The sequence below is a fragment of the Mus caroli genome, unplaced genomic scaffold (assembly GCF_978045245.1).
Source record: "Mus caroli unplaced genomic scaffold, Mus_caroli_1 scaffold_17, whole genome shotgun sequence".
Classification (NCBI taxonomy): domain Eukaryota; kingdom Metazoa; phylum Chordata; class Mammalia; order Rodentia; family Muridae; genus Mus; species Mus caroli.
The window spans coordinates 60,034,923-60,054,004 of NW_028227272.1; the positions used below are offsets into that span (position 1 = coordinate 60,034,923).

The 19,082-nt window shown below is 39.4% G+C and overlaps 1 protein-coding gene across 1 annotated transcript in view; it reads left to right on the forward strand.

Moving 5' to 3' along the window:
- The window catches only part of Pros1 (protein S), an 81,727-nt gene extending 64,153 nt beyond the window's left edge, over window positions 1-17,574 (forward strand). Inside the window, exons 11-15 of the mRNA XM_021184759.3 lie at window positions 3,922-4,089; window positions 5,371-5,539; window positions 12,813-12,961; window positions 14,549-14,774; window positions 16,274-17,574. Coding sequence (XP_021040418.1) covers window positions 3,922-4,089; window positions 5,371-5,539; window positions 12,813-12,961; window positions 14,549-14,774; window positions 16,274-16,434 — 873 coding nt within the window. The 3' untranslated portion in view covers window positions 16,435-17,574. The remainder of the gene's footprint in view (window positions 1-3,921; window positions 4,090-5,370; window positions 5,540-12,812; window positions 12,962-14,548; window positions 14,775-16,273) is intronic.
- Window positions 17,575-19,082: the final 1,508 nt, after the last annotated feature.

A 19,082-nucleotide genomic window follows, 5' to 3' on the forward strand; every position in this document is an offset into this window, starting at 1 on the left:
TTCTGTTTCTATTTTGTGGAATAGTTTGTGAAGAACTGGGATTAGATCTTCTTTGAAGGTCTGATAGAACTCTGCACTAAACCCATCTGGTCCTGGGCTTTTTTTGGTTGGGAGATTATTAATGACTGCTTCTATTTCTTTGGGGGATATAGGGCTGTTTAGATCATTAACCTGATCTGGATTCAACTTTGGTACCTGGTATCTGTCTAGGAACTTCTCCATTTCATCCAGGTTCTCCAGTTTTGTTGAGTATAGCCTTTGGTAGAAGGATCTGATGGTGTTTTGGATGTCTTCAGGATCTGTTGTTATGTCTCCTTTTTCATTTCTGATTTTGTTAATTAGGATGCTTTCCCTGTGCCCTCTAGTGAGTCTGGCTAAGGGTTTATCTACCTTGTTGATTTTCTCAAAGAACCAGCTCCTTGATTGGTTTATTCTTTGAATAGTTTTTCTTGTTTCCACTTGGTTGATTTCGCCCCTGAGTTTGATTATTTCCTGGCATCTACTCCTCTTGGGTGAGTTTGCTTCCTTTTGTTCTAGTGCTTTTAGGTGTGTTGTCAAGTTGCTAATGTGTGTCTCTCTAGTTTCTTTTTGGAGGCACTCAGAGCTATGTGTTTTCCTCTTAGAAATGCTTTCATTGCGTCCCATAAATTTGGGTATGTTGTGGCTTCATTTTCATTGAACTCTAAAAAGTACTTAATTTCTTTCTTTATTCCTTCCTTGACCAAGGTATCATTGAGAAGAGTGTTGTTCAGTTTCCACGTGAAGGTTGGCTTTCTATTATTTATTTTGTTATTGAAGATCAGCCTTAGTCCATGGTGATTTGATAGGATGCATGGGACAATTTCAATATTATTGTATCTGTTGAGGCCTGTTTTGTGACCAATTATGTGGTCAATTTTGGAGAAGGTACCATGAGGTGCTGAGAAGAAGGTATATCCTTTTTTTGTTAGGATAGAATGTTCTGTAGATATCTGCCAGATCCATTTGATTCATAACTTCTGTTAGTTTCACTGTGTCCCTGTTTAGTTTCTGTTTCCATGATCTGTCCATTGGTGAAAGTGGTGTGTTGAAGTCTCCCACTATTATTGTATGAGGTGCAATGTGTGCTTTGAGATTTACTAAAGTTTCTTTAATGAATGTGGCTGCCTTTGTATTTGGAGCATAGATATTCAGGATTGATAGTTCCTCTTGGAGGATTTTACCTTTGATGAGTATGAAGTGCCTCTCCCTGTCTTTTTTGATGACTTTGGGTTGGAAGTCAATCTTATCAGATATTAGAATGGCTCCTCCAGCTTGTTTCTTCATACCATTTGTTTGGAAAATTGTTTTCCAGCCTTTCATTCTGAGGTAGTGTCTATCTTTTTCTCTGAGATGAGTTTCCTGTAAGCAGCAAAATGTTGGGTCTTGTTTGTGTAGCCAGTTTGTTAGTCTATGTCTTATTATTGGGGCATTGAGACCATTGATATTAAGAGATATTAAGGAAAAGTAATTGTTGTTTCCTGTTATTTTTGTTGTTAAAGTTGGCATTCTGTTCTTGTGGCTGTCTTCTTTTAGGTTTGTTGAGGGATTATCTTCTTGTTGTTTCTAGGGCGTGGTTCCTGTCCTTGTATTGGTTTTTTCCTGTTATTATCCTTTGAAGGGCTGGATTCGTGGAGAGATAATGTGTGAATTTGGTTTTGTCGTGGAATACTTTGGTTTCTCCATCTATGTTAATTGAGAGTTTGGCTGGGTATAGTAGCCTGGACTGGAATTTGTGTTCTTTTAGTGTCTGTATAACATCTTTCCAGGATCTTCTGGCTTTCATAGTCTCTGGTGAAAAATCTGGTGTAATTCTGATAGGCTTGCCTTTATATGTTACTTGGCCTTTTTCTCTTACTGCTTTTAGTATTCTATCTTTATTTAGTTCATTTGTTGTTCTGATTATTATGTGTTGGGAGGTATTTCTTTTCTGGTCCAGTGTATTTGGAGTTCTGTAGGCTTCTTGTATGTTCATGGGCATCTCTTCCTTTAGATTTGGGAAGTTTTCCTCTATAATTTTGTTGAAGATGTTTGCTGGTCCTTTGAGTTGAAAATCTTCATTCTCATCCACTCCTATTATCCGTAGGTTTGGTCTTCTCATTGTGTCCTGTATTTCTTGGATGTTTTGAGTTAGGATCTTTTTGCGTTTTACATTTTCCTTGATTGTTGTGCCGATGTTCTCTATGGAATCTTCTGCACCTGAGATTCTCTCTTCCATCTCTTGTATTCTGTTGCTGATGCTCGTATCTATGGTTCCAGATTTCTTTCCTAGGGTTTCTATCTCCAGTGTTGCCTCATTTTGGGTTTTCTTTATTGTGTCTACTTCCCTTTTTAGGTCTAGTATGGTTTTGTTCATTTCCATCATCTGTTTGGATGTGTTTTCCTGTTTTTCTTTAAGGACTTCTACCTGTTTGATTGTGTTATCCTGTTTTTCTTTAAGGACTTCTACCTGTTTGATTGTGTTATCCTGTTTTTCTTTAAGGACTTCTACCTGTTTGATTGTGTTATCCTGTTTTTCTTTAAGGACTTGTAACTCTTTAGCAATGTTCTCCTGTAATTCTTTAAGTGAGTTATTAAAGTCCTTCTTGATGTCCTCTACCATCATCATGAGATATGCTTTTAGATCCGCGTCTAACTTTTCCGGTGTGTTGGGGTGCCCTGGACTGGGCAAAGTGGGAGTGCTGGGTTCTGATTATGGTGAGTGGTCTTGGTTTCTGTTAGTAAGATTATTACGTTTACCTTTCGCCATATGGTAATCTCTGGGGTTAGTTGTTATCATTGTCACTGTTTAAAGATTGGAGCAGACTCTGTGTTCCACTCACCCGAAGTCTCAAAATCCTGTGGCGGGGGTCGTGGGTAGCTGGCTGGTGTCAGCAGACCCTGAGCTCTAGCTACCCTGGTGCTGGTATGGCCGGAAGAGGCCTGTGGTCCTACTCAGGCCGGTTTTCTGCTTCCCTAACTAATGCAGTCTCAGGTCCCGCGCACAATTGGATTGGAGCAGAAGCTGTGTTCCACTCACCAGAAGTCTTAAGATCCTGTGGCGGGTGTTGTGGGTAGCTGGCGAGTGTCAGCAGACCCTGCGCCCTAGCTAACCCGGTGCTTTTCTGACCGGAAGAGGCTTGTGGCCCTACTCAGGCCGGATTTCTGCCTCCCCAACCAAAGCAGTCTCAGGTCCCGCGTGATTGGACTGGAGCAGAAGCTGTGTTCCACTCACCTGAAGTCTCAAAATCCTGTGGCGGGGGTTGTGGGTAGCTGGCGGGTGTCAGCCGACCCTGTGCTCTAGCTACCCCGGTGCTGTTCAGGCCGGAAGAGGCCTGTGGCCCTACTCAGGCCGGTTTTCTGCTTCCCTAACTAATGCAGTTTCAGGTCCCGCGCACAATTGGATTGGAGCAGAAGCTGTGTTCCACTCACCAGAAGTCTTAAGATCCTGTGGCGGGTGTTGTGGGTAGCTGGTGAGTGTCAGCAGACCCTGCGCCCTAGCTACCCCAGTGCTTTTCTGACCAGAAGAGGCTTGTGGCCCTCTCTTATGATTTATATTACAAAATTATTCATTGATTCTGTATGTACAGTGCACCAGTTGCAAAATAAGAGTACTTAAAATTTTTCTTGGGTAAAGTGGTTCATGTTTCTTTTTGAAATTGTTTACTTTATTGCATGTAATTAAGAATGTTAGTTTTTTAAAAAGTGAGATGTGATTTTAATTTGAGATCAAATTCTATCACCTTAAAATGTGTTTTTATCACAGGTATCACAATTATGCTCTCCAAGTGAGTTTGAACAAATTAGAAATTATATTAAATTAATTGTTATATAAAATTACTTAACGGAATACTATGCTATTTTTTTCAGTCCAGTAGGTCACATGGCCCTGCATTGACACCTGCTTTGCCTTTCTAATTGTAGGTGTCCGTGGAAGAATTAGACGACAGTGTTAGCATTAAAATAGCTAAGGAGGCCGTGATGAATATTAATAAACTTGGCAGCCTTTTTAAGCCTACTGATGGATTTCTGGACACCAAAATATACTTTGCAGGCTTACCTCGGAAGGCGGAAAGCGCACTCATTAAACCGGTAACTGTGTGCCATTTGCTCCTCTCTTCTTGGGTGGATCCTTTTACCTGCCATAGGTTCGAAGATGCCTTTTCATGACACTTGATGCAAAATCATTTGGCTAAGCATACAAAGGGTGACAACTTGTATTGAATGTGGCAAAGAACCATAGACCACTGAAGTTATAGAAAGGAAATAAGAAAATGAGCCTTGTGGGTTTGCGTCCATTTAAATTGCTGCATTGCACATTAAGCAGCAGGTATGCTAAATCCTCAAGTTGTCAGCTCAGTGTTCATTATAATATTGTATACTCAGCCATTGAGGGTACAAAAAGATTCACTTAATCACACACACACACACACACACACACACACACACACACACACATGAGTAGAAGCCAAACATCGTTCTTAGCTTTATTTTAAGACATAAATTTGGTGGTTATGGGTAGCAAGCACAGAGGGTGGATTGAACACATTATTAGAAATATTAGTTACAGCAGATAAATACAATGTTCTGAATACAATGCTTCTAAAATAACCATTGAAGAGAGTTCAAGAAATTAATCACTATCTCTGAAGAGTTTTAAAACGTCACTTGAATTCACAGGCATGCCAGAGGAACTGGCTGATATAATTTAAGTATTTGCTACTTTATATCTATCTACCCTTCTTTCTTCACAACTTGCAGGTTGCTTTAACTTTTAATGGATTTCTATGTACCACTAAATTGGATTAGCTAAACTATGCCAGGATGAATATTCCAGACTTTTGAAATTGATAGATTACGGTACTTTAATGAGAAAGCAAATTATTCAAAAAGAATCAACCATTTGTAAAATGGCTACCATGCATCTTGAACCTGCCTGGATGTTTTGGCGAAGCCTAAAGAACGAGAGCCCTTTGTTCCTGAAGAAGATTAGAATCTTCCTGGGCCACTTTAACCTATATTGCAAATGCACACACCAAGAAGACAGGAAGCAGCTGAGAGCCCAGGGCCACTCCAGAAGCACCGAGAGAAACTACTGCTGGATCTGGCTGAAGTTGAGAAGCAGATAGGACCTTAGATTGTAAATACCATCAGGACCCAACTGCAGGCCTGCAGTGGTATAGTCTCAGTTTACTGACAAGTACTATCTATCAGAAAGGAAAGAAAATTAAAATCCAATTAAAAGTATTGTCATAAGCTATCAAAGAAAGGGGTTTCCATCCAAATGCAACCTATACTGAGAATCAATTAAAGCCATTTCCACTTCTGCACATGTATAAAATCTACTCCCTGACTTCTATCTTGTTGTGTTAGATTAATCCTCGTCTGGATGGATGTATACGAGGCTGGAATCTGATGAAACAAGGAGCTTTAGGTGCCAAGGAAATAATTGAAGGAAAACAAAATAAACATTGTTTCCTCAATGTGGAGAAGGGCTCCTATTACCCTGGTTCCGGGATTGCTCAGTTCAGCATAGACTACAGTAAGTGAATCCTGCTGTGTTTCTTTTTTCTCATTGATCACTAAATACATCCCTTGACAAACTGCAATGACTTATTCTGCTAGCATTGCCCAGTGACTAGCTGCTATGACAGGCATTGTCTTACTTGTGTGGTTAAATACTTATAAAAATTTTCAGGTATTGTAGGGGAAACTCTATGGACTGTTAATATGCATATTATTATGTAACATTTACTGGCATATAGCCTGGTTCATTGAGGTTTGATTCAGCTGACCAGTTTTAAAGTTCACTGCTTTTACAGTTTGTTTGAATTCACTAATCAAGGCATAAGAAGGCATTGGTTTCCATTTCTATCATTTTCATTGATCTGTAATAAAATTTATGGCTCTGATGAAATTGCCTATGTATTTACACATTTTGTATAGCTCACTCTGAGCGTTTGACATTCTCATAATTATAAACTTATTTAGTTTTAACATTTTTTATCTATTATCTATCATCTATCTATCTATCTATCTATCTATCTATCTATCTATCTATCTATCTATCTGATTTTTTTGCAGCGTCTGTGTTCATGTGAGCTTGACCTTATTGTTTCCTTATTGTGTTTTGTTTTCTCATGTGTCTTTGTGTGTCCTGTCATATTTTGGTTTAGAGGTGGCTATTTTACATGCAATAGTAGAGACTGAAGTGAATACTGCTTGTGTCTGGAAATAGGCACTTCTCTCCTTTGTTTGTTTATGGAGGGGTATTGCTCAATTTATTGAGAATGTATTGAGTCATTAGTGAATTATTACTCGAGGGGTGGCTTTTATAATAGAGCGGAGCGTTTCATGAATCTGTTCCCTAGATTCGTTCCCTTCCTGAGGTCTTTCCCTATGTAATAGACCTTCCATCTGCTCCAAGCCTCACAAGAGCCGCCATCATGCTATTTAGATGTTCAGCCTCTTCAACTGTGAGCCAGATAAATTACTTTTTAAAACATATAGCCTAGCTTCACATGTTATTTTTCAATAGCTTTGGAAAGTGTGCTAATACAATTTAAGTTTTGTTTGGTTCGGGAGTGCTTTACTAGAGATTGATTTTTATTTATTTATGTCTTTATTGATTGATTTTTATTTTTGAAAGTAGAGTCAAAAGTCTCATTAGATTGGGGTCCTAGTGAAGTCTGTGTGTACCTTTACAAATAACCCACTGTGAATATCTCTGAGTGCACATCCGGCACTTGGTTTGTATGAGAGAATCTTAGGACTAGATCTTCTCTGTCAAAGATCTTGCAGATATATTATTCACGCATGACTTACTGCATTTTCTTCTAAAGATTACTAATTGCAAAACTTACCAAAAGCAGAAAGCTCGTGCTTAAAATAAGTTTCCCAACCTGATCAAATTTAAGTTTTATAGTCTTAAATACTACTTTCCTAATTCCTACTTAAGTTGAATATGTTTTCGTATATTAGTAGTGATTATCTGTGCGACCTAATCCGATTCTTAAGGTCCAGAACAGTAGATCGGAGTCTGGACACTAAGAAGTACAGGCACTGCTGTGTTGTCAGGATATCTGCTCCAGCTGGATGCAAGGTGCAGTTCTGACCATCAGTGTGCCAGGCAGCTGCCCTGGGAACAAAGGGATAGGTCTATTGGTGTTGGAAAGATCCTTGCCTGTAAATCCTGTTCAGATCCTTTTGTGCAAATTAGGAATCTAAACTTATACAGAATGTCTGAACCAGACAGGGCAGTGGTGGGTGGATGGGTGATCAGCTTTTACTTCGGATAAAGCAGGTACGGAGGTGGGGGGTGGGGGTCGGGGTAGCGGTGGGAGCATATCCTGTTAGCAACAGACTAGCTGAGATCTTTGCTCTACCTGCGTAGAAATCAAGAGTGAGCAATGAAAAGCTCATGGGGCCCTGATCCTGGGCAGCTTTTCGTCCACTAATGTTGGATAATGGTAAATGATGGCAGAGAGAGCGACCGCGGGGAGCACCCTTTAGCATTGCAGCTCTTCTGCAAGCTTTGAGAACTAGGATTCTTAGCTCTACAATCACAGCCCAGCAATTCCTCAATCCCACAACCCGTAACAGCAGCTGATGTTATAGTTCCTGGCTCTGGGCTATCTGAGACCCTGTGTCCCTAAAGGTGCTACAGTTTTTATAACTTTTCCAGCAACCACAGCCTGCAGGGCTTCTTTTCTGGATCTTTACAGCCTTTAATTTTCTCATCCTTAGTTCTCTGCCCCCTCTGCTTCTGCCATATCCTGTTCCTTCTTTGGCTACTCTAACTGTTCAGCTACTTCTTCAGCTGTCAAGCAGCTGCTTGCCTTGTGGCTCTTCCAGCAAAGCCTGCTGGCAACTCTTCCATTGTTCTTGTGGCCCCTGTAGTTCAGCAATGTCTACCTGGCAGCCCTGAAGTTGTTTGTCGTGCTTCTTTATTCATATCAGCCCACGCTGGTAAAAGTAGGCAAGAAAAGATCACTTCAGAAAAAAAGCCTTTTGTTAAGTCCTTGTGTTTCAACACCAGAGGAAGTAGCACAGTGAGCCAAACAGCCTGCATTTACAGCCACAGTAGGTGCCTTCCCCACCAATCAGTGCGTTTGGCTCTTTTAATATTCGCCTTCTAAGTTTTTCCGGCTAGGCTGTCCAGGGTCAGTGCCCCTAAGCTGGTCTAAGTGGAAATCATTACAGGGTCATCCAGAGGGTCATTCACAGAGGGCTGTGTAGCAAAACAGTCCTGGCAGGAGAGGCTTTCTATCCAGAGCTGAGCAATTACCTTCAGTTGTTGTGTAATTATCCTAAAACGTGTCTATGGAGTGTTTGAAAAAGCGAGTGCTGGCATAAGCTTAGTCTGGCAGGCCATTGACGTGGGAGGCAATAAGGGAGAACTCAGCAACTTCCAACTAGACGCTGCTCACTAGAGGTCAAATCGCCCATCCTCCAATGCTAGAAATCTTGCTAAGAAGAACCCAATTTATCTTTATATATTTTTTATTTTTTATTTTTTTCCATTTTTATTAGGTATTTAGCTCATTTACATTTCCAATGCTATACCAAAAGTCCCCCATACCCCCCCCCCACTCCCCTACCCACCCACTCCCCCTTTTTGGCCCTGGCGTTCCCCTGTACTGGTGCATATAAAGTTTGCAAGTCCAATGGGCCTCTCTTTCAAGTGATGGCCGACTAGGCCATCTTTCGATACATTCGATACATATGCAGCTAGAGACAAGAGCTCCGGGGTAATGGTTAGTTCATATTGTTGTTCCACCTATAGGGTTGCAGTTCCCTTTAGTTCCTTGGGTGCTTTCTCTAGCTCCTCCATTGGGGGCCCTGTGATCCATTCCATAGCTGACTGTGAGCATCCACTTCTGTGTTTGCTAGGCCCTGGCATAGTCTCACAAGAGACAACTATATCTGGGTCCTTTTAGCAAAATCTTGCTAGTGTATGCAATGGTGTCAGCGTTTGGAAGCTGATCATGGGATGGATCTCTGGATATGGCAATCACTAGATGGTCCATCCTTTCATCACACTTCCAAATTTTGTCTCTGTAACTCCTTCCATGGGTGTTTTGTTCCCTATTCTAAGAAGGGGCAAAGTGTCCACACTTTGGTCTTCATTCTCTTGAGTTTAATGTGTTTAGCAAATAGTGATGTTGATTGAGTTTTCTTTGTATTAGCCTTATAATTGTTAGAAAAGGTGCAGTTTGAATAGAGCGTTATCCTTCCTGGTGCCCCAGGGATAGGTAGGAAGTTCCTCTATTTTATTTCAGATTCACCTGCATGAGTAGCACTTTAACTGCCATTAACTGTAACTCTGGGGCTTTCTGTGCGTTCTGACTTCCAACTTCCTTATTTGGGCTTCCAGGGAAAAAGGAAAGCAGACATGATCCCTGGAGGTCCCCTTCCCAGAACCAGATTTGCTAAAGAAAATTTTCCAGAAAAAGAAATTTAAATAAGTTACATTGTAGCTAAAAATTACTTTCTTCAGTTATTCTGTGGATAATTTGAAACCAACTTACTTCATAAGTAATGTTTAATGTTATAACTTCCACACATTTTCATATTTATTTCAATATATATTTGAAATACTTTGTTTAATTTATTTCACAATAATTCCATATATTCATCCTGGGCAAGAGTCACAATGAGAAGTGTATTCTCATTATATGTAGCTAAATGGAAGAATATTTAGCCAAAAGAAAATCATTCCCTTGTTTGTTTTACCCTTTCGAAGTATATGGAGTATACCCAAGTAGTGTATGGAATTTGTTATGTATTTATTTCTTCACAATAAATGAGGAAGACTTAATTAATATTATAAACTATTTTTTTAAAAGTACTTGAGGTTAATTTAGATAGTTATTTGTGAACTTTAATGTGTGACTATGTTGTGAAAAATGTGTCTCTCCTTGTTTCATTTCCAAAAGCAACTTAGAGGAGAAAGGGTTTTCTTTCAGCTTTCAGTGCCAGATCATAGTAGGGAAGTCACAGAGGCAGGAACTTGAAACATCTCATTCCATCCATATTCAAGAGTAGAGAGAAAAGAACGCATGTGTGGTACGTGCTTGTTTGTTTATGCTCAGCTCAACATATCCACTGCTATACAGTTTAGGGCCACCTGTCTAGGAAATGCTGCCACCTGTAGTGGACTGGATCTTCCTGCATCAATTAATTTAAGACAGGCTGTCCTCCACAGACATGCCCAGAGGCCTATCCAACATAGACATTCCCTAATTAAGAATTTTTTCCCAGTTGATTATAGGTTATGTCAAGGAGATGATTAAAGCTAACCATCACAGTATCAATGAGCAGTTTCATCCTTTGGTGAACATCACAGAACAGGCTTATATCTGTATCCATTATTGGCCAGATTATCACTACATGGTACATGACTGTACTTTGAAAACACAAAGTCAGTGAATATTTATTGTCTTCTTTGAAAAGCAAAGCCATGCTAATGACACATATGTCCGATGGCATGCACTCCACTTTGGTAGATAACTAACTAGCCAAGTCATTCAAAAGATTAAAATATTAAAACAAGACTATCACAGAGCCAAGGTTCCCAACCTAATTTGAAAACTAACTGTGGACTTCATGGTATTTCTCTAAGTCTATCTACCTTTCCCTGTACATGGAACACATTTTTTTTTTTTTGTTTCCATTGCTGTAGAATTAGTGATGGTGGGATGCGAGACTTCTGTACCCCTATTTTTCTCTTAGAAAGAATACAGGTACAATGTTGAATAGGTATGGAGAAAGTGGACAGCCTTGTCTAGTCCCTGATTTTAGAGGGATTGCTTCAAGCTTCTCACCATTTACTTTGATGTTGGCTACTGGTTTGCTGTAGATTGCTTTTATCATGTTTAGGTATGGGCCTTGAATTCCTGATCTTTCCAAGACTTTTATCATGAATGGGTGTTGGATCTTGTCAAATGCTTTTTCTGCATCTAACGAGATGACCATGTGGTTTTTGTCTTTGAGTTTGTTTATATACTGGATTACGTTGATGGATTTCCGTATATTGAACCATCCCTGCATCCCTGGGATGAAACCTACTTGGTCAGGATGGATGATTGTTTTGATGTGTTCTTGGATTCGGTTAGCAAGAACTTTATTGAGGATTTTTGCATCAATATTCATAAGGGATATTGGTCTGAAGTTTTCTATCTTTGTTGGGTCTGTTTGTGGTTTAGGTATCAGAGTAATTGTGGCTTCATAGAATGAGTTGGGTAGAGTACCTTCTGTTTCTATTTTGTGGAATAGTTTGTGAAGAGCTGGGATTAGATCTTCTTTGAAGGTCTGATAGAACTCTGCACTAAACCCATCTGGTCCTGGGCTTTTTTTGGTTGGGAGACTATTAATGACTGCTTCTATTTCTTTGGGGGATATAGGGCTGTTTAGATCATTAACCTGATCTTGATTCAACTTTGGTACCTGGTATCTGTCTAGGAACTTCTCCATTTCATCCAGGTTCTCCAGTTTTGTTGAGTATAGCCTTTGGTAGAAGGATCTGATGGTGTTTTGGATTGGACATAGTACTACCGGAGGATCCAGCAATACCTCTCCTGGGCATATATCCAGAAGATGTCCCAACCGGTAAAAAGGACACATGCTCCACTATGTTCATAGCAGCCCTATTTATAATAGCCAGAAGCTGGAAAGAACCCAGATGTCCCTCAACAGAGGAATGGATACAGAAATTATGGTACATTTACACAATGGAGTACTACTCAGCTATTAAAAAGAATGAATTTATGAAATTCCTAGCCAAATGGATGGACCTGGAGGGCATCATCTTGAGTGAAGTAACACAATCACAAAAGAACTCACACAATATGTATTCACTGATAAGTGGATATTAGCCCAAAACTTAGGATACCCAAGATATGAGATACAATTTGCTAAACGCATGAAACTCAAGAAGAATGAAGACCAAAGTGTGGACACTGTGCCCCTTCTTAGAATTGGGAACAAAACACCCAGGGAAGGAGTTACAGAGACAAAGTTCGTAGCTGTGATGAAAGGATGGACCATTTAGAGACTGCCGTATCCAGGGATCCATCCCATAAGCAGCTTCTAAACGCTGACACCATTGCATACACTAGCAAGATTTTGCTGAAAGGACCCAAATATAGCTGTCTCTTGTGAGACGATGCCGGAGCCTAGCAAACACAGGAGTGGATGTTCACAGTCAGCTATTGGATGTATCACAGGGCTCCCAATGGAGAAGCTAGAGAAAGTACCCAAGGAGCTAAAGGGATCTGCAACCCTATTGTTGGAACAACATGATGTACTAACCAGAACCCCGGAGCTCTTGTCTCTAGCTGCATATGTATCGAAAGATGGTCTAGTCGGCCATCAATGGAAAGAGAGGCCCATTGGACTTGCAAACTTTATATGCCCCAATATAGGGGAATGCCAGGGCCAAAAGAATTGGAATGGGTGGGTAGGGAAGTGGGGGGCGCTATGGGGGACTTTTGGGATAGCATTGGAAATGTAATTGAGGAAAATATGTAATAAAAATATTAAAAATCAAAAAAAAATCAAAAAAAATATTAAAAATTAAAAAAAAGAAAGAATACAGGAAATCTATTCAACTTCCTTCTAAATCTGTGCTATAAGGTCTCACTGCTCTGAGGTCTGAACATTGGTGAATTTGCTTGAGAGGAAAAGCTGTTAAAGAGAAAATGGCAAGTGTGGAATACTCTTTATCACAGATTATAATAATTAATAATTATTATTGTCTCCATTGTAACTGCAACCATTTTTTTCTGTCCCACTTTGTTTATCATTTTGAATAGATAACGTAACTAATGCAGAGGGTTGGCAAATGAATGTGACCTTGAATATTCGCCCTTCCACTGGCACTGGAGTCATGCTTGCTTTGGTTTCTGAAGGCACAGTGCCCTTTGCCTTGTCCTTGGTGGATTCTCGCTCTGGAACTTCTCAGGTAACCTTATTTCCAACCTAGATGAACTTCTTTCATTTCCCTACTTGTTGACTGATTTCCAAGGAGTAGGAATATATTGGAGTGCTGAGAAACCATTGCGTCTGGAGCTTCGGTTAGGCAGACTCACTCATACACAAGCTGCTTGGAGACATGACAAAAGGGCATAGAACTAACTCTACCCATACACAGAACCTGTGAAGGACTATGGGAATTCATGTGCACCCAAAATAAGGATGTTAGAACTTATTGCAGCTGTGCTGTTGTAATTGCTTGTTCTTTGCACGTGTTCATCTTTTACCCTGTGAGTACATCAGAAAAGGAAGAGAAAATGGAAACTATCTCACTTGATGTCCTTTTTGCTAACTTCAGTTTGGAATTAGGAAGAACAGGAGAGACTTTGATACAAAGAAAAACAAGAGATCTATGCTATCTCAGTTTCTAGAAGTGCTAATAGCGAATAGTTTCCTGTTTGTGTCTTATATGTATGCATTGCAGCGACTTTTTGTAAACAGCTTAAATTTATGCCAAGATTGGATTCCTTGTTTACTCTGTAATCAACAAAAACAGTGGATTCATTTTGAAAATTAAAGTGTAATTTGTGAGTTTCTGTTGAGTAACAATCTCCACTAGACCCCACCCCACCAGTCTTTCTATGTATTCCTGCCTAACCTGGAACTGATTATGTAGATCAGGCTGGCCACAGACTCACAGAAATCCACTTACTTTCTGCCTCCTAATTGTAGAAATTGTTTAATTTAGTCCACAATAATTCCATATATTCTTTCTGGGTAACAGTTACAGTGAGAAGTGTATTCTCATTATATGTAGCAGGGATTAAAGGAATTCACCACATGCCTGACTTGGTTTTCTCTATCAATGAGTTAAGGATATGAATATTTGTAAAGTTAAGATTTCCTCAAGTAATCTGTAATCAGAAAGTATAGACTTTGGGAAGCATCACAGCATCTCTCTCTATTTTGGTTTAATTTTCTATCTCCTCTTTACAACTATGAGTTAGTAGCGGGGGGGGTCACTCCTAAAAGTTGAATATTCTGAAAATTCCAGTAAAATAAAACACTTGTCTTGTTTGAGACTCTTCAGCTGCCTACTGTAAGTGTTGCTTACAATGCTGGTCTCTTTTGCAGGCCTCTTTCCCCACATTGTCCTTGGTCTGTGCAGCTATGTGGATGGTACAGGGGAGCTTTTCTGCTTTGATATATATGAAAGCACTTCAATTTTCCCCAACACAGAGTCCACTCTTCCTTTCTCATATGTAACTTTTGAAATTAGGGAGACATAAATACAACTTAGCCACATTGCGTTTCTTTCTTCTATTTGGCCACACAACTCAGTTGATGTAACTCAATCTTCAGAAATCAGTATACATTGCATCTTAATTAAATCTGGAGCTTGTAAAACTAATGAATGTTTGAAAATTAATTGTTAAAATTTTAAGCAACTTTACATTTAAATGTAGAGACTCTATCATTTTGTGAAGTTTAGGTTTGAATGTCAAAAGTACAGAGTTTTTCCTAAGTGGCTTTGCCCTCATTATTGTTCATATGAAGTCTTTGCTCTACTGTTTAGGATATTGTGGTATTTGTTGAAAATTCAGTGGCGGCTCGATTGGAGGCCGTATCTCTGTGCTCAGATCAGCAATCCCAACTGAAATGCAATGTTAACAGAAATGGACTGGAACTGTGGACCCCACTTAGAAAGGATGTCATTTACTCTAAAGATCTTCAAAGGCAACTCACCGTCTTGGACAAAGCAATGAGAAGAACCGTGACCACTTACCTGGGTGGCATCCCAGGTACTTTTCTTCAGTTCTACCAAGATGTGTTGAATCAAATATCTTGTATATAGGTCTGACTGTTCTGGAACTCACTATGTAGACCAGATTGGCCTTGAAGTCAGAGATCTACCTACCTCTGAGTTTCGGGATTAAAGGAATATACTACATGCCTGGTCAAATTGATAACATCTTAAAAACAGAGAATTCTAGTAATAAAGCATTAAAAGTGAAGATAAGCTTCCAATACCCTTTACACTGGTTTTAGACGGTTATATTAGCATCTTATCAATGTGTGTAACTTTAATGGTAACGTGAGACTTTTGCTGCATTTGGTGATCTATACCAAAGAGAATGATAAACACTGTTGAATTTATTTATCACTAACCCAATGTTGGCTTACTCTATATTGAACTCATCAATTAAGAACATATACCCAAAAGTTGTGCACCACCAGTGCTTGAATAAATTGCTTATATATAAATTAATCATGTTTAAATTCCTTTTGATAAATGAAAATCAAGAGAAAATTGAGTTTAAAGATTTTTTTAAAGCTAATTTTTGTTTATAATTAATATTTAGCTATTATATATACTCTGAGGGTAAATTAGTGTCATAAGGAGTAATGGCGTTGTGGTTAAAATGATGTATATATAATGTCAGTGACATTAGCCAGACTTAAAGAGGATTCCTAAATTACGTATTAGCTGCTAGATACAGATGTTTGTCACTATTTTGGAAAGCTTAAGGTAGAGATTCTTAACTACTTGTGGCATAATGTGCTTTTAGAAGGAAGCACAAGAGAGTGTCCACTGTAATTCAAATCCATGAGGAAGAAAATGCCAAAAGAGAGGAAGGTGTCTTGGACTCTAGTTCTTAGGAGACGTGGAAGCAACATAAACAACAAGGACAAACCTTGGTGACAAGAGTCCAATGCAACAAAGCCCAAAGGCAAAGATGGCCTCACATGACTCACTGAGGAACAATCCAAAAGGCTGTTTTGTAGGGCAGTATTGTCACATAAAAGTCAGTCCCTTGTTATGATTTGCTTTTATGCTCAGCCAGGAACTATTTCTTAGGAAATATAAAAACCAGTTTTTATTCCAGAAATTATACAAAGGTGTGTTTGTCACGACATTTAAAAAGGATTTCTAAGACACCACAATTTCCAGTTGAAGAGGTGATCTAACCACACAGAAATGTTGCTCAAGTTTAAAGAGAAACCAACATATATTATTTTATAGTAAATGTGGAATATCATAAGCACATGTTCATTTCTCCTTTCTAAGTGTGAACATTTTCCTTCAGTTTGGTTGGCAATGATTGCACTTATGAAGTCAGAAGAACTCACGATATGCTGAGCTCCATGCCCAGCATAATGCGTTTGCTGAACAGAACCACATTAGCAATTTTTTTCCTGTAGGAATTTGTTTGGAATTGTGACGTCTGAGTAAGTCTTCTAACTGGAAACAAATAAGATGCTGAAGTATTGGACTAATGATCAGACACTGTTTCCACAGATGTTTCCTTCAGTGCCACACCAGTGAACGCCTTTTACAGCGGCTGCATGGAAGTGAACATCAATAGTGTGCAGTTGGACCTGGATGAAGCCATTTCTAAACATAACGACATTAGAGCTCACTCGTGCCCATCAGTGAGGAAGATCCAGAAGAATTTCTAGAGTCTGTTTCCTGTTCTTCTAATATCTCTTTTCTCGTTGTAATTATGTTCACGTTCCTATCACCAGCTGGCAGGTGTTGCCTGTGATGTCCAATGTTTAAATATGATGTGGTACTTTGTCCTTCAGATTTTTGTTATATAAATCACATTTTTGAAAAGTCTTGCACTCATTGTTGTCTAGAAATTAAATAACGAAACACATGAAACACTTAAACTTCAATTTATTTCCTATAAATGACACTGCTTTTTTTTTTTTTTTGTATTGTTTTGTTTGTTTTAAAAGTAAGACTTATCATCATGGAACTAGTATTTAAATGTCCTGTTTTTCTCAGAAGATGAATCAGTTAAACCCAAACAAAAGCCCACGTGACTAAATGCTAACAGTTGCAGGGAGACACTGTATTTTTGTTGTTGCTTTTTGCCTGTGAAAGTGGCAGAGCTCATAGCATATCACAGGCGAATTGAAGGAAGGTCTCAAAGCTTTATTCCAAAGTAATTCCTTGGACTGAGGAGCACAGCTCGTTTAGGCTTCATTTTTCTTTTACTTGGCTTTCCACTTGAGCCAACACCTTCTCTGAAATATAGAAGAAGGGCAGATTTTCACAGGAGCAGCACGTGAATGTTGTCTCGAAGGCATTGGTTTCTATCAGAGACATCAGGTTATGCTGTAAGGGGTGTGAACATTGGGCAGACACATCACTCAACCTAAGCTGCTTAGAGCACACAAGGTCAGAGTCAGAATGGCGGCCGTCCTTAATGGTGGGAAGGAGGGTGAAGCCATCAGGAAGTTCATAGTTGTTTTTCATATTGGGTTTTAATTACTATAAGTGGCTTGAATGTGATTGTTGAAGTTAAAAAAGTGACGGAAAGTAGAGTAAATTTTTAACAAAATGATAATAATAAGAGAGATGCTGGATAAAGTTACATGTTCTATATCTTTGTAATGAACTTACAGAGGTAAGATTGTCCAATATTTGATGATAGTGCATTTGCAAGTGGCTGGCCGCTTTGCTGTTCTTCCTGGATTGATCGTTTCAGGGGTGCATCAGACACTTTGTTGCCATTGGAGAAGTTGGATTTTATTTTACTGTAGATATTTTGCATCACATGAAACATAATAAAAGGATACATATTTTTAAAATATGTGAGCAATTTCTTTATTTAAACAACTCATAGCCTAAAGCCTCAAGTCTTCACTCAGCATAGTAGAACTCCAGCTGAAAGACTGGAAATCAGAAATCCTTGGTGAATGGTTATGTTGGCTGTAGAGTGGGGCTCAGAAAGGGGAGGGGAGCAAGAGTAAACACATACTGAGTATCTTTAGCCTGCTGGGCATTGTGTAGATCACTGCGGGTGTAACTTTTCTCCTGCTATGTGTGGTAGGTGATAAAGAATAGCAGGTGACTGCTGATTATGCTGGTGTAAAAGAGAAGGATGGGACTGAGATGGTGTCTGAGGGGGTAAACTTCGTGTTGTACAATCAGGAGGACAAACTGTGTTAGGGTCCTTAGCACTCTACAAAATACCAGCTGTGGTGCCATGTGTTTCAACCCAGAGAATCGGTGAACAGAAGCAGAATCAGGTAGATGGCAGGGGCTCAGTCTTTACCAGTCCAGCAGGAGTTAGCTCAAGGTCCAGTAAGAAACAGTATCTCAAAAATTAAGATGGTGAGCAATCAAGAAAGGTGCTCAATGCCTCCACATTAGCATGATCCCCACCCACCACACATGCATATGCACTCAACACAGAGGAAGAAAATCGTGAATATGATCAAAATGCATTATGCACATGCATGAGATGCTATCATGAAACAGAATTGTGCATAATTACTTAAAATATGCTAATAAAATGAAGGATCCCGCAATACCTCTTCTGGACATATATCAAGAAGATGTTCCAATTGGTAAGAAGGACACATGCTCCACTATGTTCATAGCAACCTTATTTATAATAGCCAGAAGCTGGAAAGAACCTAGATGTCCCTCAACAGAGGAATGAATGCAGAAAATGTGATACATTTACACAATGGAGTACTACTCAGCAATTAAAAACAATGAATTCATGAAATTCCTAGGCAAATGGATGGATCTGGAGGATATCATCCTGAGTGAAGTAACCCAATCACAAAAGAATTCACATGATATGCACTCACTGATAAGTGGATATTAGCCCAGAAACTTAGAATACCCAAGATACAAGATACAATTCACAAACCACATGAAATTCAAGAAGAAGGAAGACCAAAGTGTGGACTCTTAGAATTGGGAACAAAACACCCATGGAAGAAGTTATAGAGACAAAGTTTGGAGCTGAGATGAAAGGATGGACCATCTAGAGACTGCCACACCCGGGGATCCATCCCATAATCAGCTTCCAAACATTGACACCATTGCACACATCAGTAAGATTTTGCTGAAAGGACCCTGATATAGCTGTCTCTTGAGGCTATGCCGGTGCCCGGCAAACAAAGAAATGTATACTCACAGTCAGCTATTGGATGAAATGCAGGGCCCCCAATGGAGGAGCTAGAGAAAGTATCCAAGGAGCTAAAGGGGTCTGCAACTCTATAGGTGAAACAACAATATGAACTAACCAGTACCCCCTGGAGCTCTTGACTCTAGCTGCATATGTATCAGAAGGTGGCCTAGT